The sequence below is a fragment of the Ictidomys tridecemlineatus genome, chromosome 8 (genome assembly GCF_052094955.1).
Source record: "Ictidomys tridecemlineatus isolate mIctTri1 chromosome 8, mIctTri1.hap1, whole genome shotgun sequence".
NCBI lineage: Eukaryota > Metazoa > Chordata > Mammalia > Rodentia > Sciuridae > Ictidomys > Ictidomys tridecemlineatus.
The window spans coordinates 105,065,615-105,090,785 of NC_135484.1; the positions used below are offsets into that span (position 1 = coordinate 105,065,615).

The 25,171-nt window shown below is 40.6% G+C and overlaps 2 protein-coding genes across 4 annotated transcripts in view; one reads left to right on the forward strand and one right to left on the reverse strand.

The window, feature by feature from the left end:
• Positions 1-24,699, reverse strand: Ankrd66 (ankyrin repeat domain 66). Of its 3 annotated transcripts, none has more exons than XM_078019931.1 (4): positions 24,455-24,699; positions 6,438-6,608; positions 5,363-5,591; positions 1-1,055 (listed from the first exon to the last, which is right to left on the reverse strand). In XM_078019931.1, exons 2-4 carry the CDS (start codon positions 6,598-6,600, stop codon positions 857-859), a joined length of 591 nt encoding a protein of 196 aa, XP_077876057.1. In that variant the 5' UTR covers positions 6,601-6,608; positions 24,455-24,699; the 3' UTR covers positions 1-856. The 3 variants fall into 3 exon arrangements, with proteins under 3 accessions (XP_077876057.1, XP_040138689.1, XP_040138688.1); XM_040282755.2 differs by lacking the exon at positions 24,455-24,699 and adding an exon at positions 11,583-11,646; XM_040282754.2 differs by lacking the exon at positions 24,455-24,699 and adding an exon at positions 8,817-8,996.
• Positions 23,768-25,171, forward strand: part of Pla2g7 (phospholipase A2 group VII) — a 36,858-nt gene continuing 35,454 nt past the window's right edge. Inside the window, exon 1 of the mRNA XM_005318603.5 lies at positions 23,768-23,960. The gene's annotated coding sequence lies outside the window, so the exon portion shown is untranslated. The remainder of the gene's footprint in view (positions 23,961-25,171) is intronic.

The window sequence follows — 25,171 nt, forward strand, 5'->3', positions numbered from 1 at the left end:
AAAATTATAAGACATTGTACATGTTTTGTACTAAGTTTTTAAAATCCAATGTGTATTTTACATCTCAGATTGGATGCCATATTTTTATTGGAAATATCTAATGTAATCTGTATTTAAACTTTCTAAATTTTACAGTAGAAAAAGTGGATCCACAATCACATTCCATTATTTCACATTATTACCTTTTATTAGTTATGAGGGATGAACTAATTTCAGTTATTTCTCACTGAGCTAGTCTGTGGCCAAAAGTGTTCCTCCTATGTGGACATAATCATAGGTAAAAATGACTTGCCTGGCATTGCAGGTCCCACAAAAGAAAAAATAAAAATAAAAAGCTGGAAACTGGGAAATACAGTTGTTCACATCATTGCTTAGTCTATGTGATAATAAATACAATTTTTTTTTCATAGATTGAAAGGATAATGTTAGGTTTTTTTTTTTTTTAGGGTATTGTTTTTACTTTCTCTTTTTTTTTTTTTTTTTCCTTTTTTGCCTGGAAAAAATCAAGTTTCCTCAGGACTCTTTCTTTGATCCCTGAAATTCTATAATGGGGTGTGGGGTGGGGGAGTGGTACAAATTAGTGGTGAGAAAAAAAAGTGTAAGCAGCTGGCCTGCTAAAGTTTGTCCCCTCCTGGTCTGGTGGACAGCAGGTTTTAGGAGATAACCGCTCATGCTGAGAGCACCTGGGCAAGATTCTCAAACCGAATGAAATTTGAAATGGTCATGAACTTCTGGTGGAAGCCAGGGTCGGAGTCCTGGAGTAAAATTATGTAAAGACAACACAAGCCTGACAACCTCTAGATTGGCAGCGCCAGACAAGGATCCAGCCCTCAGGCTCAGCCCTCACGCTCAGCCCTCACGCTTTCCGCTCCTTGGTATATTTAAGCTTGGCTGGGCCTCCACTTCTCTTCTTCTTTTTATTAGTATTTTTGCTGGGGGAAGGAAGAGACAGCTCCAGCTCCCTTTTCTTGGCATCCCAGTCTGGGTCCCGATCATCCAGGTGCAGCCCGTTCTGCTCAGCTGCTCTGCGATGGTCCCTGCACTCAGGCTCTGCCCTAGACAAAGACGGACAGGCCTGAGCATGGGGCAGGGAGCCAGGGACCAAGCTCTCTCTTCCTGCTCTACACACAGCCTGGAAGGAGGCCTAGTTTGCCCGGTTCCAAGTGCACACTTAGGGATGTCTCAGAAGCCAAAGAAACTACTTGGAGGTGGAGGAAAGTGATGTGTCAGAGTAAGATGTTGATGATACATAGACTCAAAGACAACTGAAAGAAGGAACTGCTAAATCTTATTGTGCTTACACAGCAAGAGGCCTGTTACTGAACAGGCTATTTTCTTTTTGTTTGATGTTAATTGTATTTTTCCTAATTATTAAAGCAATGCATGTTCATTATTTAAAATTTAAACAATGTGAGGCCCTGGGATCAATCCCTAGTACTGAGGGGGAAAAAAAAAAAAACTCTCAAGTCAGAGCACAGGGAACCTTCCTGTCCCCCCCCCACCCACCCCCCACTATCCCTCAATCTACCACCAGCAAGCTGGAAGTGACCTTTTAATCTTCAGACTATTTAGCATCCTTCCTCTTGTCACTTTCTCTTCTTCAGTGTTATTTATATAAATAAGTTGTTAAACAAGTTATTTTCTCTCCCAGTCTAAAGGAACATTTGTTATTATTGTTGTTGTTGTTGTTGTTTTGGTATAGGGATTGAACCCAGGGGCACTTTACCACTGAGACACATCCCCAGAGCTTTTTAATATTTTATTTAGAGACAGGATCGCTGAGTTGCTTAGGGCCTCACTAAGTTGCTGAAACTGGCTTTGAACTTTTGGTCTTACCTGCCTTAGCCTTCCAAACTGCTGTGATTTCAGGCGTGCACCATCACACCAGGTCAGAAAGGAAACTTCTTGATGTCTAGTCCTATGTCTGATTTATCTTTATGTCCTTTTTAGGGTCTAATTTAATGACATACATATAGTAGGGTTTACCTCTACCTGTTGAATAAGTGATTTGCTACTTAGAGAGCCTGAATCAAAAGTTAAAGTTTTCCTCAATGATCCCTAGGATGTTCAGAAAATTATCAAATATCTTAAAAATATCTTATATCCTTCTTCTGCATCCTCCTAGCCCAGGAGCTCACCTACTCACAACATGAACTGCTAAGAAATCCTTAAGTGGTCTCCTCACTTAGAGTCTAAATGCCTCCAAGTCTACCTACATAGCACCACTGTCACCTCCTCCAATGCATAAGCAACTTTATTAAAGCATCTCTTTCTGCTTGTCAATCCCCTGAGTTCATATTTATCACTTGCCTGGCTGACTACGGCCACCCACTGACCTACCCATGCACATTTATCCTCCACATCTCCCTCAGATGGATACTCTACTCAGCCAGGCATTCATCCTGCCACTGTCCCTCTACCTCTTCACATATGCGCACAACCTATGCACAAATCCAACTTGGTGGCTTCATTCCAAATCAACAGATTTTTCTCCCTCCTCCATTTGCAGGTCTTAGCTATCTTTCCAGATCCAAATTAACTTCCTCTTAACCCAGGATTCTGTCTCTAGTCTCTCTGTCAGAGGGAAGTTTTCAGTGCAATAGGATGATTCACACAGCATGTATTTGATGTTGTTGTTTCTGCCTGCACAGTTTTCCTGGCAATAACACTCCCCACTATTTGAGGGGAGCCACTGCTCCTCCATCTCAGTTATACTTGGTCCATGTGTCACATTCATCCTCCTTCTGGCCACTAAGGAGGGGCTGAGATTACTCAGAGAATGTCAGTGCAGGAGAGCCAAAGGCAGGACCCAGAGGAATTTCAGCATCTAAAAGGCATGTAAGAATAAACCATTTAATTTTTCTTTTGAAAAAATTATATGCAAATCATGAGAAATAATCAGAGAAGGGGAGGGGAAGCTAGGAAAGTAGCATCAGATTAAGTAAGGGAGAAGAGTTTCTGAAATATAATAAATGGGAATTAAGTAGAGGTAAGATGTGAACTAAGAATAAGCCATTGGCTTAGCAAACAAGAACTTCATGATAACTTGGGTCAGAGCTGACTCCATAAACAGATGGGGCAGGGGGAAGTCTGGGTGAGGAAGTAGAGATAATTATGTAAGTTAATTTTCAAGTAACTTTGAAGTGTAGGGAAGAAAAGGAACAGAAGTGGGGTTCTGATTTTTGCTTAATAAGGTCTATTTGAACATGTTCACAGACTAAAAAGAAATGAAAGGAAGGAACATAAAAAAATGCAGGAGATAGAGTAAAAATGCAACAAAGAATACAGGAGCAATCACCTTGTAGAAGAGACATGAAGAATCTACATGGAGGGGTAACCCTTTTTACAGAAGAAGGAATGGGAGGCAAGAAAGAACTGATGTAAGTATATGTAAGATCTTCAGGGATACACTATTCTAATCAGCTAAAAGAAATGTAAATCAGGGTTCTTCCTTCTCCTGTAAATCTTAGCAAATAATCAAAACCTAGAGCTCCCACTACAGAATATGTCCATAGACACATATATTTTTTCCAACTCCATACCAACATATATATGTGTATATATATATATGCATACAAACACATGTATATATCACACATGTATGTATACATACATGTGTATACATACATATACACATGTGTGTATATACGTACATAGGTGTATATATGTATGTGTGTGTGGATGTATACATACTATATATGTAGATACAGGGGTTGGAAAACATGTACCCCAAAGTTTCAAGAAGACATACCCTCTGAGAGAGTGTAATGGGGACTTGAATTGACAGTGAGGAAGTAGGACAGGAAGAGAGAGCCAAGCTGAGAAAAAATCTTTCTGATGATGCTCATTTACTTCTTGCTGGGATTTTTTTTCTCTAGTCAACCAAGCCTAGGAGTAGAGAGCACAGAAGTTTCCCCGAGATTGGCAATTCTGGATTGTATGGTACAGAATGAATGAAAAAGGGGTGGGAAAGTTATGAAGAGTGTATGAGAAGAAAGTAGAAGTACTGTCCTGGCAGCCGAATGACATTGGTGACATTTTCAGGCACATGATAGATTGGGAATGAAAAATGTTGAATGACAGAGGTCTTGACAATTCAAAGACCTAAGGCTGTAGGAACTGATAATATGAAGAGAGCTGTGGTCTCACATGGAGGTTACCGAGGACAAGGGCAATGGAAAAAAATGGGGAAAAGATAGAGATATTCAAACAAAGATTCAGGTTCTGTCTCTCTGCTCTTCAAGTTGCCTAATTTGTGACTTTGGATATTTTAAATGGGCAACACCATCTTTAAAAGAGGGTCTTTTGAGCTGGATTTGGTAGTACATGCCTATAATCCCAGCTGAGGCAGGAGGATCACAAGGTAAGGCTGGCCTGAGCATCTTAGTGAGGGCCCTCAGCAACTGAGTGGGACCCTGTCTCACACTTAAAAACAAACAAACAAACAAAAAACTAAGGATATATAGCTCAGTGGTAAAAAAGCCCCTGTGTTCAATCCTCACTTCCCCTAGGAGTCTCTTAGGTTACTTCTTCACATTACTAATCTCACTATAGGAAAAGACTTTCCTAGTTTAACTTTCTTACAACTATATTTGCCAGCTCTTAGGAGACATCTCGCTGCCACCCTCCTCTTCTATCATGCACAGCCCAGTAGATTTGATATCTACCTTGTCTTAATTTCCAAGAAATAATGCCCAGATACTATTATTCAACTTTTTCTTATATGAGTTACTTGTTGATCCAACAAAACTAGAAATGTCTAAATTTTATTTCCATCCCTCTCTGAGCTCTACTGCTATGTACATAATTGGTATTAAACTATGTTCAATGTCTTGACTGAGTAAAAAAAAATGAACAAAATGTTAAATTCTTATTTGGGTATATGTGTTAGTAGGGGATTCACAGATGAACATAGATGCTTGAAAAAGTAGAAGGGTCTGAAAAAAAATCAAATTCTAATTCATCTGCCTCATTTTAAATATTAGGTAATGGAGGGTCAGGAAGGTGACAACCTGTACAAGGTCACACAGCTTGAATACCTTTTAGAAAGCCGCAGGGCCCCATGAATCTGGGATCATCGCCTTTCTTCAAAGTGTGTCCCAATTCTCTGATCAGAGACAATTTTTGTATCATCTAAAACAACAGATCGATGTATTTTTTACCTGAGACCAGTCATTTCTGTGAAAATAACTCAATTTAAAAATTAATGAAAACAATAGTCAGTTGACTGGATTTTCTCATTTCTTTTTCATTGACCCGAGCCCACTGAGTGGGCAAAGACCTTGATCACAAGCTTCTGTATCTTTGCCCTTCCTCTAGCTGGGAAGCAAAAAAATCAAATAAAAATAAAAAAGAAACTTACTCCTCCAGGAAGGCCACACAGGCTCTGTGCCCATAGATCTGTGCGATCCTCTTAGGTGTGTCTCCAAAGAAATCGGGGGCATCGATGGCAACATGCAGAGCATGCAGGGCTCTGAGTACATTCAGGTGGCCGCACTCAGCTGCAAAGTGAGCGGGGGTCCAGCCCACATCAGTTACCAGGCAGGGCCTGGCTCCACAGCCTATCAGGAGATGCATCACTTCCACTTGCCCTTAGAGGGACCAAGAAGAAACAGGAGGAGGTTAAGAGGAATATGTCCCCCGCGGCCTGAGACTAGGGCCAGCCTCGACAACATGACAGGGGTAGGAAATGCGCCTCTGGGGTGCCTCCAGCTTCCTATCCCTTCTCCTTCTTCTTACTGGGGAATCAGCACCCTGTCCTCACTCCCACAGGGTACTGCTCTTACAGTACATCCTGTACTCCTTCCAGGACACCCCTCTCCTGTCCACTGTCCCAGGTGGACAGGTCCTGCTCACGAGACTACTGGCCAGGCTCCTTTTTCAATGCTCATTTCAAAAACAAATATTTTAAAGCCCACTTACATTTAGCTAACAGCTTGCAAATAGACTTTCTCACCAGACAGATGTGGGTTCATATCCTCACAATGTCACTTACTAAGGTGTATCACCTTGGATAAGAAACAAATGTCTGAGGTTTTATTTCCTCGTCTATCAGTTAGAATATTATCACTTACCTCACTGAATGTTTAGTGCACAGCCCAGTGGCCAGCAGGTGGCAAGTGCTCTCTGAAGGTGGTTTTGGAGATGGCAGAAGACTAATATTAATTAAGAGCAGATTATATGCTAGGTGTTGTATACCCACTATCTTACTGAACGCCTATAACTCCACTGTAACATTACTACCCCCATTATATAGAAGCATAAACTGAGGCCCAGAGACACTAAATAACAAACTAAATTTGCTAATGCTGGTAAGGGGTGATGATTGAAATGCTCCATCTAGCTCCAGAAAAAATATTTTTTTCTACTCTGTACACAGCCTGTAGTCTGAACGGTGGGCTCACAGGGGTGGATCTACTAAGGCATTGCCCACCCACCTTTGATTGCAGCCCAGTGAAGGGGGGTCCGGTCATTCCAGTCAACATCCTTGTAGTTTGGGTCACAAAGACCTTTCTTCAAAATCCTCTTCACTAAATTGTAGTCTCCCAGAGCCACAGCTTGGTGGAGCTTTGTCAGGTTGGATATTTTGGTCAATTCCATGACAGAAACTGTGGGAGAGACACATCATTTAGGAAATTTGATTACAGCCCTTAATTCCTAACAAGTGTTCCACAGAGTTTTGCATTGTGGACTTTCTTTCCTGCCTCATGCATTTGCTGCTAGGCTTGCCTGGCGTGTGGTCTCAGCTGAGTGTGGCCTTGGATCTTAACTACTATGGTTACTGCATGCCAGTCCCCTACCCCAAAACTGCTGATGGCTCCCACTGCACACTGAATTATGTCTACACTCACGGACTGGCTTCAAACCACCTTCTAGCACTATTTCCCACTCCCACTTCAAAATTCTAGTAGTGTTCCTTAAGTTTGTTATATAATTCTGTGTCTTTCTCATCTGTAGAATGGGTATAAACATCTAGGATTATGAGACAATGAGAATCCATGTGAAAGGTGTACACTGAGCCCAGAGCTCTGTGGAAATTAAATACTGTTGCACAGCAGGTGGGGAGGGGAAAACACACAAACAGACAAATAACATAGCTAAAAACTGATATTAATATTATGCCTTAAAACAGTAGTTCTCACGTTGTAGTCTAAGACTCTTTGGAATCCCTTAGACTTTTTCAGGGAAACTATGAAATGAAAAACTATTTCATTATAATATTAAGATGTTCTTGGCCTTGTTCCCCTTGATGACAATTTTTCTGATGGTTCCAAAGAGAAGGTAGAGAAAACTGCTGGGACCCTCATACAAAGTTAGGTTATGACAGCAAACTGGACTATAATCAAGCTATTCACCACACCCTCACAGGAAAAAAAAAAGACCAGTTTCATAGGAACATTCTTAAGGAATCAATAAAAATTATGTTTATTAGATCTTTACCATTAATCATATAATTCAATAAATGCAGTTTTAAGATATTGTGTAATAAAGTATGTCAACATTTGGAAAATGTCCTTCACCCCCTGGACCAATATTTTTCATACAACAAGTGGAGGATGTTGCAAAATCAGACACGAGTAAAGAGATCCATTCAAGATGGAAAAGACTTTAATAAATCAGAGTAAGGAAACTGCCTGGATATCACTTCAATTCCACATCGAAACTAAAATGTAGGGCACTACTATCTGTCTAGTTTGGGTGTAGTATCAAAGGAGAAAATCCACAATTATCTGGAGATCTATAAAATACTTCTCTCTTTCTAACTTTATACCTGTTGGAAGCCAGATTTCTTTATACGCTTCCATCAGAACAAGGTGAATGTAGAAACTGACCCAAGAATCTAGCTGTCTTCTATTAAGCCAGTGATTTTAAAAGGTTAAAAAAAAAAAAGTAAACCAAGCTCACTCTTTTTACATTTTTTGTTATTCTGGAAAATATAATTTTTTTCATGAAAATATTACTTATGTTATTATGTAATAGATTTATTGCAGGTTTTGTAAATGAATTAACATTTTAAGATATTCTTAGTTTTAACTTCTAAAAGCATACATATTGATAGATGTAATCCACATACATGAATGCTTTCTGGGGTTCCCAATCATTTTTAAGAGTGTCAAGAAGTTCTGAGATTTAAAAAATAATAAGTTTGAGAACTGGTGATATAAAAAAAGATACAACAAGAATGCAGAGAGGGCCACAGGAGTTGTGGCCATTGAAGATACCTCTGATCTCAAGGTTTGAGATGGGTCTGGAGTTCACCCTACAAATTGTGACTAGTAGCAGCAGCAGCACCACCACCAAAGATTTAGAAGAAGTGCAAATTCTTGGACTCAACCTCAGACCTCCTGAAGCTCTAGGGTGGAGCCCAGCCACAGTTGTGGTAAGCCCTCCAGGTAAGTCTGATGCACTTTGGAAAGTGAGAATAGCCCTAAAGCCTGAGAGACAGAGAAGTAGCATAATAAAAATGCAATGCCCCAAGCATCCAACAGACAGAAAAAAAGAGCCATTCACTAAGACTGGGAAGTAAAAGGATTTTTCTCTAAAAGAGACCTAAGCTGCATCCCAGAAAGATAAATAGGAGTCAAGTTGGCCGACTGACTGTGGAGGATCCCAACCTAGACACAGTACATTGGTGGCCAGGATTGCTTACACTGAAGTGTAAACAGTTCCAACAACAATGTCCCTGTCTTGAGGGTCGGCAACCTTTTTCTGTAAAAATCCAGACAGCAATATTTTTATACCAAGAGGCAAAATCAAGACTACTAGTGGGAACTTAAAAGCAACTTAAATAACAAGAGTAAAAATCCATGTCCTACCCTTTCCTATTTGCCTGCAATAGTTGTTCCATCGTCTTTGTTCCCAGTAACCCTCAGCTGAAGACATTCACAGGGCAGAGAGGATGGGCCTCAGCAGAAAGGCATTGTCACTGGGATGCTCAGTTTCATTCTCTGCCTTATTGCTACTCAGATTCCAGTGAGCCCTCTCTCTTCCTGGAGAGGTTGGCAATCCCATGTTGGCAGCCGGCCGGAGAAAAAGCAGCTCAGAGTCACCAACTCTCTTATTAAGATCCCACTGTGGTCCCAGCAGCTGCCAACAGCAAATTCCCCCATGCTGGAACAACTTGCATTTTGGAGTATGTGCCTTTGGCCTCCAATGTGCTGTGCCTATGTTTGAAATCCTTTACCAACATCACCAGTGGGCCCTGAGCAGTGAATAGGCACAGCTACAAGTGGCAGAGGCAAGTGCTAGGAGCAAAACAGGCAGCAGGGATAAAGGGAGAAGCATGCACTTGCTCTTGGGGCCTCACAGCCCTCGTCCATGGAGGCCTGACACCTTAGGTGGTAGCCATAGGCCTACAAAATAGATTTGAGCCAGATTCAACTTTTAGACCTGAGTTTAGCAGCCTCTAGTCTATACAAATTATTTAGTAATCTTGTTTAATTGCAGATTCTGACACAGTGTATCTGGGATGGGGTCTGGGAGTCTGCATTCATAACAAGTCCCCATAGCAGTTCTAGTTCATCTTTGAGTAGCCATATCTCTCTGGCTGAAAAGTAGGGGATAGATTGGCAGGGAACACTATTGGAGACCTGAGGGGGAAGCAAGGAGGCAGCAGTTGGTCTCCACTGAGAGGCTCCATAGAATTGTCAGTAGATTCTTAAAAACAAAGATGCCTCTACCTCAGCCCAAAGTGAATCAGAATCTCTAAGTGTGCAAAGCAAGGGTTAGGTGTGTTATAGGATGTAGGTGCTCTACCCATGCCTTGCTGGGTAACAGAGAAGATGGCACAAACTGCATTTTAGTTTTTAAATTTGCTTTACTAGAAAACACTGGATTTGATTAATAGTAAAAATGGTAAACAAAAACACTAGTGTTTCTAACCTGCAAGTGTCACCAAAAGCAAAATCATTTCGCAATCAGTGTCTAGGAGCCTTTTCACTTGCCTTCCATACAAGCTTTTGAGCAATTTTACACTAAACCTACCCTGTTTGTTCCACATTTAAGTTGATACTGAAGTGATTGCACAACTTCCTATGGATGTGTTGAAATTCAAGTAAAAGTTTTCATTGTGCAGCAAAACTTTTTTTCCAGAGAAATTGAAAAACTGATCCTAGAAGATTCTACAGAAATGCAAGGAACCCTGAATAATCAAAATAATCTTGAGAAAGAATGAAGTTGGAAGATTCATACTGCTTGACTTCAGTTAACACTCCAGGGCCAACCAATGGGTAAAGAAATATCTTTTTTTTTCTTTTTTTTTTTTTGTTATTGGTTGTTCAAAACATTACAAAGCTCTTGACATATCATATTTCATACATTTGATTCAAGTGGGTTATGCTGAGACAATGAGATATCCACATGCAAAGAAATAAAGTTGCTCCTTCACCTCCCAAATATTTATTATTCTAAATTTCCTTTGAAAGTTTTGCAATTTGAGCCTTACGTTTAGGCCCAAGACCCATTTTGAGTTTATATAGGGTATACTTGTCAAAAAATAAGCATATATGTCAGAATTTATTTCTAGACTCTCAGTTCTACTCTAGTGCTATAGATATCTATTCTTGTGCTAGTACCACCATAATCTTGGTTATTTTAGCTCTATAGTAAGTTTTGAAATTAGAAAGTATAAATTTTCTGGGGCTGGGGTTGTGGCTCAATGGTTGAGCACTCGCCTAGCATGTGTGAGGTACTAGGTTCAATCCTCAGTCCCACATAAGTAAGTGAATAAAAAAACAAAGGTCCATCAACATCTAAAAAAAATTTTAAGAAAAGAAAGTATAAATTGGGGTATATACCCACAAGAATGAAAACATGCAAATAAAAATTTATACATAAATGTTCATAGAATCATTATTCATGGCAGATGAAAAATGGAAACATCCCAAAAACCCATCAACAGATGAATGGATAAATAAAATGTGGAATATCCACATAATGAAATATTATTTTATAATGAAAAGGAAGGAAGTACTGAGACATGATTCATGGATGAATCTTGAAACATGCCAAGTGAACAAAGCCAGTCATAGAAGATTGGATACTTCCATTTAAGTGAAATGCCCAGAATAGGCAAATCTACAGAGACAAAATGTAGATTATTAGTTGCCTAGGGCTGGGACCTGGGTGGGTGGAGGAAAGACTGCTGGTAAGCACAGGACTTCTTTTTGGTGATGAAATACTTTAAAATTAGATTGTGGTGGGTAATGGTTTCACAACTCTAAAATAGTTTTAAACCACTGAATAGTACATTTTAAATGGATTCAAATTTTAGGTATGTGAATTATAGCTAAATAAAGTTATTTGTTAAAAACAAACAACTATTAGAAGTTCTTAAAAGAACAAAAATACAAACCTTACTTGCAAATTTACGTATGTGATTCACTAGCCTATCATTGGTCATTGAAATCTGGCAAACTCTCCGTGACATGAATCCTTGTGAATTTGGTTAAGTGCACTTGAATTCCTATCTTTCTGGTAGATGTGTCTCAATTTGCAAAGTAGTCCAAGTAATACAGAGGCTAATAAGTGAGTGATCTGTATTACTATAGTAAATAAGAGAGGGGTAATGTAAAAATACTTACAGGCTTGTATGAAACCCAGGGAGCTCTTTGCTTGTATGAAACCCAGGGAGCTCTTTTCAGGAACCTGAACTGCCTGGAGTATTGTTGTGCTTACACCATGGAAACTGACCCTTCCTTCCTCATGAAAGCTTGCCAATTAATTTCAGCTTCCCTAGGTATCTGGTGGAGTGGGATTGCCGCTCTACTTCATATCAAAACTCTTTAGCAAATCTACTTTCTACTTCAGTCCCAATGTGCCGGACCTCACCAGGTTCTTTCAAATAATTGATTATTTTTTAAAAAATTATTTATTAATTAAATTAAAAAATTTAAATTAAAAATTTTAAATTAAAAATTATTTAAATTAAAATTATTTAAATATTATTTTTTTTTTAAAAAAAGATTTTCAGCCCATAGGCTGTGAAGAAGGTCAGCTGTTTAGTAGTCACTTAGACACAGGAGATGTCTGACCTCCATGGTGTGGTGGGGAAAACATGGGCCCCTCTCATTCAGAACTGGCTATGAGATCTTTGGCAAGTTCCTTAACTTTGCAGAGCTTCTTTTAATTTTCTCATTAATAAAAGTGGAATAATAATCTCATTGATTAACTGGAATAATTTATAAAGCATCTGATATAGGGTAGATTCCTAAACAACAATGACAAAAAGAACAAAAACATCTATAGTGCTTTCTTCTTGTCTCTCCTCCCCACCCCCCCTTGCTGTAAGCAAGTATCTATATTTATGATCTCACTGATGGGAAAAGCCTTCTTCCTTACCCTCCCACTTCCCCTCCCTTCCATCCTTCCTTCCTTTTCGTCTCTCTTTCCTTTGCTTCATTTGTCTCCCTACCTTTATTCCCATATATATTTATCAAATGCCCTTGTATATGCCAAACACTCCACTGGGCCCTGTAGGGAAAAGACACTCAGTGCTCCTGTCTTCTTGGAGCTTCCTTTAGCCTTTGAACACAGACTTGCACTGCAGAATTGCATAGACAACTCTATAGGAAGCTTCTGAGACTTCAACTTAGACTGGGGCTGCATTCTTGGTTCTTCTTGTTCTGAGACTTCCAACTTCTTAGACTGGGCACCTGTTTGTTTCTGGGGCATTTTTGCCTGCAAACAGCCATCATGGGATTATCTAGCCTTTGCTAGTATAAATTAATCTGATAAACCCTTTCTTGTAATTATATATTCTGTTTCTCCTGAATATATAATTACAAGGAGGTGATATTTCAGCAGAGACCTGGCATAGGTGAAGAATCCAGGCATCTGAGGATCTGGGGAAGGGGGTCCACACAGACAGCGACGCAGCTTGGCTTATGTGAGGAATAAACAGGAGGAAGATGCCGCTGGTTTATGAAGTATAGCAAGTAGAAGAAGATGAATTTAATATAGATAAGTGATAAGTTGGTTAGGGTTTTCTGGGATAGGGTGAGGAATTTGGATTTTATTCCAAATACAAAGAGTTGAAAATTGAAAAAAAGAAATTGAAAGATTTTAAACAACAAAGATGGTGCAGCTTCAATTTTCTGGAGAGGTTCCTTTAGCTCTATATGGAGAATGGTCTGAATGAGACTGAAAAATGGGACTGAAAGCAAGAGGACCACAGAGCAGGCCACTGCAGAAGCTCAGATAAGAAAGAGTGGTAACCTGGTGGATTGTGGCCATAGGGATGGAGAGAAACGAGTGAAATCAAAGTTATTCAGGAGGGAAAATCGGCAGGAGTTGTCAATGTGGTACACACGAGTGGTGAGGGAACAGAAGGAGTCGGGATGGCCCTTGGAAACTGACAACACTGGTGTTGAGGAAGGGAGCGGTGTGGGGCCAGTAGAAGAGTGATACAAATTAAGGGTTCCGTTTGATGTATGTTTGAGATCCATGTAAGACATCCAAATATCAAGCAGGAATCCAGAGTTCTGTGACTTTGGGGTTAAAGTTACCTATTTGATAATCACCAGCACATGGGTGATACTTAAAGGTGTAAGATAAGCTCTAACATCATCTAAGAATATTAGATGAAGGGAGGGGCTCCAAGCCTTGAGGCCGTTCATTCCCTGGGATCTGGTAGCAAAGGAAAAATTAGTAAATATTTCTAGGGAGGAAGGATGGGACCTGGGAGAATATAGTCACACAGAAGGGAGTGGTCAGCCAAGTCAGAGGACAGAATTTAAAGGTGTCTTTTACAAGCCACAATTGATGCCTAGGAGAGACTGCATCAGCTCCCTTATCACTCGGAGAGAACTTAGCGTTCCATCTCCCCTTCTAAGCTTTGTAACAGTTACAGAGCAGCCTGATTTCACTGGACAAATACTTGCTGAGTAGCTACTCTATGTTGAGTGAAGCAGGGGAACAAGGACTGAGTTCCCTGGTGATAAGGGACAAAGCAACTTGAGATAAGAGATGAAACTGATGAGAGACTACAGCTGTTGGCATCAGTAAATCGCATATGTTTGGGGTCCCATCCCCTCTGATACCCTATTATGTGTTTCCTTCCCCTAATAAAAGGTGTCTGACACCAAATTTCTTGACAAGCCATGAGGGCCAGGAAGTAACGCAACCTAAGGTAGGGACTTCCAGAATTTTTCACAAGTCAAAAGTGAGCTACTTGCATTATTTTTTTAAAAGAAGAATTTACCCCAAAAAAGTCAAAACATTCTACCATATTTTGAACAAAAAAAATTGACCTAAATAATATACAAGGCCATATAAAATTAAGACTAATCATTCTGATATTATAAAAATATTATTTCTATACTCATTATAAGTAGTAGGATCTGCTAATGGGGTCCACAATTGTATGGTGGGTGTTTTTAGTGTTCTTAGTGAGACCTTCTGACCAACTAGATGAATGTCAAAAATCTGCATGCTACTGTCCTTGCCTTACTCATGATAGGTCACAGAGGCCACCAGGGGCAATACCTGTGAGCCAGTCATTTATTGTTGGTCACATCGGCTTAAGCATCAGGACTAAAATTTCTGGCTAAGGTAACATCCATAAAGCCTTTTCTCCATAGAATAAAAGCCATCTCTAGATCAGGAAGGGATTTAGAAAACAATGAGACAAAAACTCATTTTATGTATGAAAATATTAACACCCATCAGCATTAAATTATTTACTTAAAAGTGACACTGAGAATGTTTTCATTCATCACTTACCCCTTTCCCATCCCAGCGAAGCCTCCACATATAGAGAGATGTGCAGTGTCTGCAAGTTCAGGGAACACAGGAGTGTAGGCTGAGTGGTTTTGCCACCCCCTTGCATACTTTTCAGTTGTCATTTACTTATGCTTGGGACAGGAGGATTTCATTCTCTTCTACCTCCTTCAATTCTAAAGATGACAATAATAAGCCCATGTAGGCTTTGTTTTAAGTGCTTTAACACACTTGGTCAATTTTTATTGTGTAAGGTAGGCACCAATATTATCCTGCTTCACAGATGAGAAAACTGAGACACATAGTAATCCAAGGACTTGCCTGAGGTTACAGAGCTAATGGTGGACAGCTCAGGTGGTGGGGCTGCTGCCTCATGTCCTTAATTGCTGTGCTGCATTGCCTCCTGAGGGGCAAGTCAAAGCCATATGCAAAAGTGACTGAAGGGAGGTCTTCCTGCCTAGGAAATGATGTAGTTCATTTCGAACCATTGCTTATGAAAGAGGCAACACAGTGAGGTGGACAGAATGTTAGGTGTCATTAGAACTGGGAGTGGCAGCAAGGAACAGAGTATTTGTTGATCAGGCATTGTCCTAGGTGTTTTCTGGATATTATTTCATCAGTCCTAATAGCAAGCCTGAAATATAGGTGGTTTGCAAGAAAGGAAACTGAGGCCCAGAGGCCTCGGTAAAGCATACTCAGACAGCTGTCTCTACTTCCTGTGGACAGTTGTAAGAGACAGATCAAACTCATTGCTTGATGGCATTACTGTCAGAGCCCTGATCTCAGGGAAGCTACGAGGTTCCCTGCATCTTGGGTCCAAAAGACAAGAATCAGATTCCATTTGTGGTTATCAGAGCATCTGTACCTTTCTGTCCCTATCATTCTTTCAGGAGATTTTTAAGAAGCCTTCTGGGGTTGGGGGAGGTGGACCTCCACTCACCACTAGGACCATCCTTGCATCAGAATGGAGGAGGCGGCTGTGCTGGTTATAGGATTCTAGCATCTCTACTGATGAGCACCAGCTATGTATCAATCTGTCAGGAGACTTATGAAACCTTGTTCAGGGGAGTTCAGATTTCGGGATAGGCCATGTTTTCTCTAAGGTGACATTTTGCTATCAGAGACCACCTGCCCAGACATTGCTGTGGTCCTCCTCTCAGCCTCTCCTGTGTACTCTGCAGTCTGAATGTGGGCCTGTGTAGCTCTCACATTCACTCTTGGATGGGGCTTACAGAAGGACTCTGTATTTCTGTCCTGGCATTTTGTATCCCTTTGACCTAGCCTCCTTCATTCTCCATCCTGGAGGCTGACCTGTGTGGAGGACAGCATCATACATGGGCTCTGGCTTCCAGCTGGGCTGGACAATTTCCAGCAGGAGATTAGGGTATAAATGGGGTTGGGATATTTACTCCCTTGGCTTTCTTCCTGCCTGGCTTTCCATGGGTTTGCTATGAAGGTCACAGCTCTTGTCAGGTGACCTTCTCCACAGAGTTACCCTTGCCAAGTTCCAGTTACTGCTTTCTGTTTTTGCTCCTTTAAGCCCATGGAAGGTAAGGGCTGTCAGCATTCATCAAAGGCACTACACTCTGCCTTGTTGCATTTCCTGAATTCCGCGGTCACCTTTGTCAACAGTCCATTTAGTAAATGTGCATCAAATAATCCAGTTTGAGCATGCTGCCTGCTTCCTACCAGAACTCAGAACCCAAAAGTGGGCATCCTTCTAACAAAGGAGATGCCATGACATGAAATCCAGAATGACAGAATGTAAACTGAGTTGAATATGAGAGACCTAAAGGAAAGGGACTTCAGGCCAGATCCTGCAATACCACCTCAGGATAGCTGGACTTCATTTCTCCCAGTGTGCTATGGGAAACATTGACAGTTTCTGAAGGGGGAAGTAAAATGATTACAAGGCTGTCACTTTTAGAGAAGTAATTTTGCCACAACATAAATTGTATTCTGGGGCAAAGGACACCTAAGGGTGAAAAGAAAATAGAAGACAAAAAAATGCATATATCCTGATCCAGAAAATCCATTTCTAGATATTTAAAACAAAAAAAAAATTAAAAACATGCATAAATACTTTACTGCAAGTATATTCACTGAAGTATAATTTCAAAATTAAGACCGGTAAACAATGCAAGTTTCTTGTGGAAATATTATATTGCCTTTCAAGCTGATACTGTAGATCTGGATATGTTGGTTTGATAAAATATTAGTATTCTATTGCTTAATGAAAATATAACTTCTAAAAATGACCAATAACTTCAGTGTACATGCATGCATTTGTTTATGTGGAGAAAAGCTTCAGAGAACGTACATTAAATTAGTAATAAACACCATTTTCCTAAAATGAGTTTGTATGATTTGTATAAACAAAGAAGCGTTTTGTGACTGTCAAGGACACAGCCTTGGAAGGCCTCAGTTAGGATGTAACAGCAGAAACAGGAGGAGCCAATGAATAGCCTTGTGAATGTGGAATCAAGTAACTCAGCAACCAGATAAAGGAGTTGGATGGCTGAATCAGTGCCACTGAGAGAAGCCTGGGAGTCTTGGACTCAGCACAATGCCTCCTACATCTTGACTAAAGTCAGTAGGGGTGTTTTCAATGACCTGGGTAAGGAAAAATGTCCTGGCAACTGGTTTGGCAAACTAGGTCATGGAGCCCAGTGACTAGATGCATACAAACAAGGCAATTATGACATCCACAGCTCAAGAGTCCTTCAGTAAACTAATTTCATAATGTCACTGCTAATGAGGCGTGAAGGCTATGCCTAGAATTGGATAATGAAATTTGGAATTGTCTAAAATATTGAATAAAATAAATCCGTATCTTTTCTCTACTTTGGAAGCTAAGAGGTATATCTATCCTGGACCTATTGTCCCCTGAAAGTGCTTCACCTCTGAACTCATGGAACTCAAATCATATTCTCTGACCATGACATTATACCTCCTCATGCTGTCACTTTGCCTCCAGGGAAGTTCTTCCAACCTACTCAACCCATCAGTACTTTCAGTTCTTTGCAAATATTCATATATTCATGTACATATTCACATATATAAGGCACTAGTGTCACATCAGGACAGGTGGACTTTATTTCTCCCAGTATACTATGGGAAACATTGATAGTTTGTCAATGGGGAAGCAAAATGATTACACATCCATCACATTTGGAGAAGTATTTTGCCAAACAGTATTCTAAGCATTTTACAGGCATTATCTCTTTTAATCGTTACTACAACCTTAGGATGAAGGTGCTATCATTTGCATCTTAGAGATTAGGAAACTGAGGTGTGTGACTTGACTGAGGCCTTAGAGCTAGGACAGGTAGAGTTGGACTCATGGCCAGGATGTTCCTCTTAATCTAGAAGAGCATCTAGAAGACTATACCAGATTGTTATGCACTTATTTCATGAGGTGGGACCACGAAGGACCCCCACTTTCTATTTTTACTATTCTGATTTGTTTAGATTTCCGGTAATATGAATTAACATGAGAACATTACTTCCTAACTACAAAAACTTATCTTTCAAGTTAACAAATTCCCTCATTTTCTTTGCCTTGGGTCAATCTACTCTTCCAGTTTCTAATCCCAGAAAACTCTCTTCTGTGGTCTCGTTCCCAGACTGATCAGTGTCATCAGGAAAAATGCATCACCACATGATCCAACTCCAGGAAGAACAAGTGAATTCCAGTCATCATGGCAGAGGTGAGGTTAAGATAGCTCTGACCTCCTGGAAGGTTCTATTACCATGCTCCAGATTTTTACCCTCCTCATTCTTTTTCTTCCTCAACTATAGCCAGATTCTCTTTCCTTTCTTTCTCCATACAATGTCTTAAAAATTGTATCCTCATCTCTACTCTTTTTTTCCGCTTCCTACATTCATTCCCATAGACTAATAGGTTGATTTAAAGGCCACCAATGCCCTCCCAATTGCTAAAGCCCTTTCTTCTTTTTCCATCCACCCTATTGAATCAGCAGTGTTGATCCTACTTGCCTTTAAAAGCCCCTTTTCTTTCTTGACATCTCAGAGCATCTCAAACCCAATTTCCATCCTCACTCTGATCAGTCTTTGAAAATCTCACTCACTAGCTCTTCTTCCTCCAACCTTGCCTGAATGAGGTGGCCTTAGAGTTTTTCTTTTTCTACAAGCACTTGTTAATCCCACACACTAATAAACAACTTCCAAATAGACAACTTCTTTCTCTACATTGAGCTTCAGACTTGTATGATTAAGGACCTATGACATGGTTCTGGCTAGAGACGGGACTGCTTGGAGCAGGTGGGAGTCCCAGGCCTGAGGGACGCATTCCTTTTTTGTTGTGTTTGCAAATTTCTGTGTATGAAGTCTTCCACTACAGATGATTTTAAGCTTTCAGTGTTCTATGGGGTTCAATGTCTCCTCCAAAACTCATGTTAAAATACAATTGCCACTATAACAGTTTTAAGAGATAAGGCCTTTAAGATGTGATTAGACCATGAGGGCTCCACCCCATGAATGGATTAATGCTGTTATCATGGACTGAGTTCCTGATTTAAAAAAAAAAAAAAAAAAAAGGATGAGGTGGGCATGATTTTTCCCTTTCTGCCTACTGTGTGCTCGCTTGTCCTCCATGTCATGACACAGTGCAAAGGCTCCTGCCAGATGCCAGTGTCATGATCTTGGACTTCCCAGGCATTAGAACCATAAGCCAAATAAACTCATATTGATTCTAGTTTATCCAGACTGTGGTATTCTACTATAATAGCAGAACACGGACTAAGACACATGGAAGGGCTGAGGTTGTGGCTCAGTGGTAGAGCGTTTGCCTGTTAAATGTGAGGCACTGGGACTGATCCTCAGCCCCACATTAAAAAAAAAATAGACATATAAAAAGGGGGTGTTGTGTCCATCTACTAAAAATAAAATATTTAAAAAGGCACAATGGGAAGTCACTGAATGCAGAGTTAGTGCCCAGGTGACCCTTTTGAGCAGATGGAAGTTGACATCTACCACTGCTTCTGCCTGTGTGTCCGAGGGTAAAAGCTCTCAGACATTGCTTTTACCACATGACAGGAAATTAATTTTACAACAGATATTTACATATATATGCAATGAAAATACAAGTTTGTGGGTCAACACTTTACCACATGTGATGCGCTTTGAAATTTATCATGTTTCATTTCATGGCGGGGGGGGGGGGAGGGGAGTGTGCCTCAATGAACCACATAGACTTCATAATCTATTAATGGCCCAAGGCCTACAATTTTAAAAACATTATCCTTGGAGCTTTCAAATTTAGTATATGCAGAACTGCATTTGTTATCTCACTTTAACAACCTGTTCATTTTCCTTGTTTTCTTTCATCAACTAGGGGCTTCATCATCTATCTGATTTCCCCAGCTAGAAATCTCAGGACCATGTGGGACTTACTCCCCTTCTTGATCTTTTGTATCCGTTTTGGCCTGGTTTATACTTTCACTCTCCATTCCAATGTCAGTATCCTGGTTGCTTTTTTTTTCTCAATTCATCTTTTTTTTTTTAGTATAAAATTATTTTCTAAAAATAAGAATAATACTCCACTTTAAAACTCTGATATGCCTATAAATATTTATATAATTTACTTATATGCTTATAATTTTTTTCATTCATTCTGAAAGCATTTATTGGGTGACTGTTAGTGTTAGGCTCTATACTAGATGCAGAGGAATAAAAATGATTCCTGTTCTGGAGATGCTCACTGTCCAAACTCAGCTGCATTGCTCAGAGGACTCTTCTAGTAGCTCCAGTTCACCCTTTCACTCCTACCTTCTTCTCTGCCTCATCCATATACCCAATGCCAACATGGAGACCTGGACATTCCTCAGGTGTGCCATTCACTTTGAGGCCCATGTGCCTTTGATCACGCAGTCCCATTTTCTACAGAAAACTCTCTTTTTCTTCCAGATTAACTCTTACTGATTCTTGAAAGCCTTTTTCTTATGTCTTCCTTTTCACAAATTTCTAATCTTCAGAAGTTTTAGATATTTATTTAATGTCATCATGCATATAGTTCAAATTTTTCAAAAGTACTAAAGTACTAAAAAAGAAAAATGAGCCCCCCACTTTAGCCCACAGTAACCCTAACCCCAACTCCAGTCCCATTCCCCAAACTCTTAATGATTTATGTTTTAAATTTCTGGTGGGTATTTTCCTATTTTCAAAAGAGCCTGATATGTCATTATTTCTTGGTGTACCATCTTAGGCCCTTCCTATCCAATTTCTTCTAGGCAAATCAAAGATTTAGCTCACATACATTCTGGTCCCTCTGCTCCTGAGAGAGATCCCTCTCTATGCCCAGCCCCCACTGTTCTCTTCTCTGCAAAGTTGCTGCACCTGACCTTGCTGTCCTCTTCTACCCACCAAAGACAGTAGTATCTCCTGATTCTCTACTTTCCAAACTGAGCATCTTAGTAACCCAACCTTCTCTCCCTACACCTACAGCCTGCTACCTACTTTTATTTGCACATTCAAAAAATTAATCATTTTTGACCAACATTTTGCCTATAGTCACATTAATTCTTCTTTGGCTTATTTATAATGTGATTGTAAAGGTTATAAACCAACAAGCAGTGCTGCTATGATTAGACTGCATAAAACCTGTTCCTGTAGCTGAGCACAGCCTTCTAGTCATACTCCCTTCTCTGGGCCATTTGGAGAATATTCTTAGATTTCAGGTTGAAATGGGGTCTCCTGTTTGAGATACTCGCCATAGGTTCAGATCAATCCATCATAAGCTGCATCGGGTCTTTTCTGGATGTTTTCCTCTTGCAGTTCCTGGATTTAATTTTAATTGTGTACTTTAAAGTGGAAAAACATAGCCCCAATTTTTTTCTTTGCATTCCATCACCATGTGATAATCTCAAGGATTTCCATTTACCTCCCTGAAGCTTTCCTACTCCACTCAACGATGAGCTGCTTCCCAGACTTACACACAACTGCCATCCTGGGTCTTTACTCTTCTGCTCATTCTGGTTGGAGCAGTTTTTTTTTTTTTAATTAGATCCCATGCAATGGATCCCATCCTTGGTTTCCACACCTTTCCTAGGACAATTAACTCACTTCACTGAACAACCACCTTTATGTGTTTACCTAGATAGGGTAGTACTTTGGGTGTTTTTAAATTTTCTTATCCTCCAGACATGAACTTTTGTCTTCTTCATTTGTGAAATGGTACCTGACATGCAGCTGGTCCTCAATAAACAGTATTTAAGTAAAACTCCACTGAGCACATTATTGTATTTATATTCAATATATTGAATGAAGCAAAAAGCAACCACTTTTACTTATACTAAATAGTAAGTAAGTATTGGTGTCAGTGGAGATACTGGCAGAAACTAAGAAGTAAGAAGTAACTCCATAACAAATCAACTTATAAACACAACTCCACTTTTTCTTTACCACATAAAATTTTAAAATAACCCACATCAAATTCACCTTTAATCTGCCTGTGTTGACTTGTCTTTTTGGAATGTGAGGAATATTCTTTACTAATTCCATTTATTAGGATTGCCAGATATTGCAGGAAGCCCAGTTAAATTTGAATTTCAGGTAAACAACAAATAATTTTGTAGAGTATATCCCAAATATTGCATAAGACATACCAAAAAGTTATTTGTTGTTTATGTGAAATTCAAATTCAACTGACAGTCCTGCATTTTTTTGTTTGCTAAATCTGGGAACCCTACACTGGGCATCTCCTCAGGTATTAACCTAACAAATGCCAATCACTCTGAGATTCCCGTCCCAGAAAAGTAATCTGATGATTGTAGGAGATGGCATGTTGCTGGCAGTAAGAGAGGTGAATAAAATATTTTCTTATTGTTTTCAGGACTGTTCCTCAAAGCCTTGAAAGTCTCCAACTTCTTGGTCTGGTCTTAAGATCAATCAAAGATGGGCCTTAAGAGTTCTCTTTGGTGGGGTATAATGTACTCTTTGAGATTAACATTCTGGGGCAGTTTATCACAGGGGGCTCTAACAGGAAGTACAGTGAAATTGTCACCTAAATTTTCATTTATGTTATGTTTAAATAAGTCACTGCTTCTTTGCAGCCATTAATATTAGATTCCACATATTGAGTGAATGTTTCCCATGTGCCAGCTTTTGTCCTAAGCATTTCACATGTAGTGGCATTTCATTCTCAGAAGTTATGTCTGACTGGTTGATTGAATATCTGTGTTTTACAGATGAGAAATCTGAGATAACAAACTTGCCCAAGATCACACCACTGAAAAACGAAAGGAGCTACTAGCCTTCTTACTACAGTCCTCAGAATAAAATTTACAAAATAATAAATAAATAAATAAATAAATAAATGTCATCTGCAGTTCTGTCACTTTGCCAATGACAAACTACTATTTAAAAAATACAAAATTTTAATAACACCACACATAAATCACAAACTATTTTACCTGAGTTTCTGACTAAAGCTTTAAATGTGTATGCTTTTATTAGAAAGCGGATTGAGGAGAAAACATTGGAAAATGAAGGAGTTTCAGTTAAATCTCAAATAACTCCCGGTTAAACTGGGCTGTATTGTAAATGTCCCCTTATAACAGCATTTTCCCCCCACTCACAAATGCATTTCCTTTGCACAAAGAAAGGAGACTGACACCAAGGCAGGCTTTCCAAGCTGCAGCCCAGTCCACACAATTTCCAAACTGGTCTTCAGTGTGCAATGTACGTACAAACGGGATGCACCGTGCATTTCAGATGACAGATGAGCGCGGAATCATTTAGTGATCTTTGTGAATTTAGAGAACAGATGAAACTAGCAAGACAGGCTTGATGTGGATGAGTTAAGCAGGAAACAGATCTAATGAGAATCTAGTGTGTGAACAGTACATCGGGAACTTAGCACTGTCGGAGGCACTGCGCGGACCCATCCCGAGGCGGGGGAAGCTCCCGGAGGGTCCAGGTTGCGGGTTCCCCAGCAAGGGAGTGCAGAGTGCACCCGAACAGGCTCACAAGCCAAGCGGTAGCTGTTTGTGCGAGGCCCACGGCCGCACGCTCCTCCCTGTCCCTCCTCCTGCCACGCCGGGGGAGGAGAGGGTCGGACGATAGGGCGGCTCAGAGGGCGGAGGGCGCAGTGACCACAGTGACAGCGGATAGCTAGAGGCCAGTAGTGCTGGCGGCGAGAAGCAATCGGATTTGGTGTGTCCTGAGTCCCGTCTGTCTACCCAGGGATCCAGGTTTCCGCAAGTGGCACAGCGCAGCGCCAGGTGAGGAGGGGTCCCCAGGGCGGGTGGGAGCCCCAGGAGAAGCGCGGGAGCGTTCCTCTAACGCAGACTCCGGCTGCGCTGGTGCGGGGAGCCAGGACCGCCGCTCGCCCGGGCGGGCTAGGGGGAGCTGCAGAGCCCTCCAGCTGGTCCTGGGCGCAGTCCCTGAAGCTCTAACTAACTGAGCCACACTTGTTTCCTCGAGGTTAGTGGCGGATCCCAAGCCTTTTTCGGAGGAAGTAGCCCTAAGTATACGGTGCTAAGGGGGAGAATCTGGCTGAGCGAAGCGGGAATTAGAGGAGTTTTTTAAATCCACAGATCTCCTACGGAGACCGGCGCGCCTACACACACTCACACACCTTTCGGGAAATTTTTCTTTCGGAGCCCATTTCCAAGAAGCCGCTGTAGGAACAAAGTTACAAAAGCAAAGCAATACAGCCCCTGCCTAGATCATCCCACTCCCTTCCAGATAAGATAAAGGTGTTTTGTTTTGTTACCTTGAGTCAGAGATGAGGCTCGTTTTGCAAAAGGCCAATCAAAAACAGATAATAGAAAACATTGTCTTCTTCATTATCTCCTGGAACTTTTGATAGAAGTTTCTGTCTCCTCAACTGGAAAAGTTTGGACTTTCCTTTGGGCCTGTGGGTCTCAGAATTTCTGCACAGGTGGTAAAGGAGGAAGGCAAGTTGTATCTGACTCATACATAGGGACTTGCCACCTAAAGGGTGGCATACAGATTCAGGTTTGGGAGGCATATGTTAACAAATCAGTCTTGCACAAATGACCTTTGACCCAAATGAGAATGCTGAACTAGGAATCTGGTATATGAGTAGGAGCTGGAAAATGTATTCCCTGAAGCTTTAACAATCTTGGAGGTTCAGGGCATTAAGTATTTGGGGCTAACACTGAACTTGGGGATCAGAGCGTTAAGTATTGGACTGGTCAGTAAAAAGATGGCCTTCTAGCCATGAGGCACTTCAGAATTTCCAGCATCCGGGCAGATTTTCTCACAGAGGAAATTCTGGTGACCTTGCAGAATGTGGTCCTGTAGAAGGTGAAGACACAGCCTGCCACTTTGCATTTTCCAGCAAGCCACCTCAGCACCAGGCCCTTGGGTATTGAGGGTACTTTCCCTCCACCAGAAGTTTGTGCACAGGAACTGCTGCTGGGCGTGTGGCTCTTACTTGAACTGAGCACATCAGACTCAGAGCTGC

Coding starts and splice junctions, on each gene's coding strand:
- Ankrd66 (XM_040282754.2), bottom strand. CDS start 8,883: ATGTCTTCAGCTGAGGGTTACTGGGAACAAAGACGATGGAACAACTAT. Junction 6,609..8,816: donor TTGCAGGCAAATAGGAAAGG/GTAGGACATGGA, acceptor TCTCTCCCACAG/TTTCTGTCATGGAATTGACC. Junction 1,056..5,362: donor TGTGTGGCCTTCCTGGAGGA/GTAAGTTTCTTT, acceptor GTCTTTGTCTAG/GGCAGAGCCTGAGTGCAGGG.